Source organism: Neopelma chrysocephalum, unplaced genomic scaffold (genome assembly GCF_003984885.1).
Source record: "Neopelma chrysocephalum unplaced genomic scaffold, ASM398488v2 Primary Assembly neopelma1_185583, whole genome shotgun sequence".
Lineage (NCBI taxonomy): Eukaryota > Metazoa > Chordata > Aves > Passeriformes > Pipridae > Neopelma > Neopelma chrysocephalum.
In genome coordinates this window covers 1-701 of record NW_020938725.1, presented here as the reverse complement: position 1 = coordinate 701, position 701 = coordinate 1, and the positions used below count along the sequence as shown (strand labels likewise).

At 56.5% G+C, this 701-nt stretch overlaps 1 protein-coding gene across 1 annotated transcript; it reads right to left on the bottom strand.

Moving 5' to 3' along the window:
* Nucleotides 1-35: 35 nt before the first annotated feature.
* On the bottom strand, nt 36-426 carry LOC113962853 (transcription activator BRG1-like; the record flags this gene model as incomplete). Its single annotated transcript, XM_027673632.1, has 2 exons — nt 218-426; nt 36-123 (listed from the first exon to the last, which is right to left on the bottom strand). Coding segments are annotated over exons 1-2 (297 nt in total), but the record flags the coding sequence as incomplete, so codon positions are not given.
* Between the last annotated feature and the right edge of the window lie 275 nt (nt 427-701).

Below are 701 nucleotides of genomic sequence, written 5' to 3'. Positions count from 1 at the left end.
CGGATTTCCCAGGAATCCCAAGGGAATTTTCCCACGGGAAAACCACGTGGACTCACCTTGTAGGAGACCTTGACCACGGAGGGAGCCCACTTGTCGAACTCGTAGGCCCAGTTGGACAAAGTCCTGCGGGACAAGACGCAGGAAAAGTGGGAATGCAGGACTTGGGGGGGGTAAAGCCCCATCCCAGGGGGGTTTTCCCGGGAATTGCCGGACTCACGAGAGCGGGACGATGATGAGGAAGGGGCCGTTGATGCGTTTGTGCTCCATGAGGTACGTGATGAGGGCGATGGTCTGGATGGTCTTGCCCAGGCCCATCTCGTCCGCCAGGATCCCGTTGAGGTTGTTGTTGTAGAGGGACACGAGCCACTCCAGGCCCTTGATCTGCGGGATCAGTGGGATCAGCAGCGGGATCAGCGGGATCGACATGCAAATGAGCCAGGACGAGCTCGAGGTAGTTGCAGGAATAGGGGGATTCCATGGATTCACAGGGAATGGGATGGGTTTGGATGCAGCAGCAAGTCCAGCTCCATATCCCACTCCAATCCCAATTCCCACTCCAGGTCCTTATCCCACTCTAGCTCCTTATCCCACTCCAGCTCCTTATCCCACTCCAGCTCTTTATCCCACTCCAGTTCTTTATCCCACTCCAGCTCTTTATCCCACTCCAGCTCCTTATCCCACTCCAGCTCCTTATCCCACTC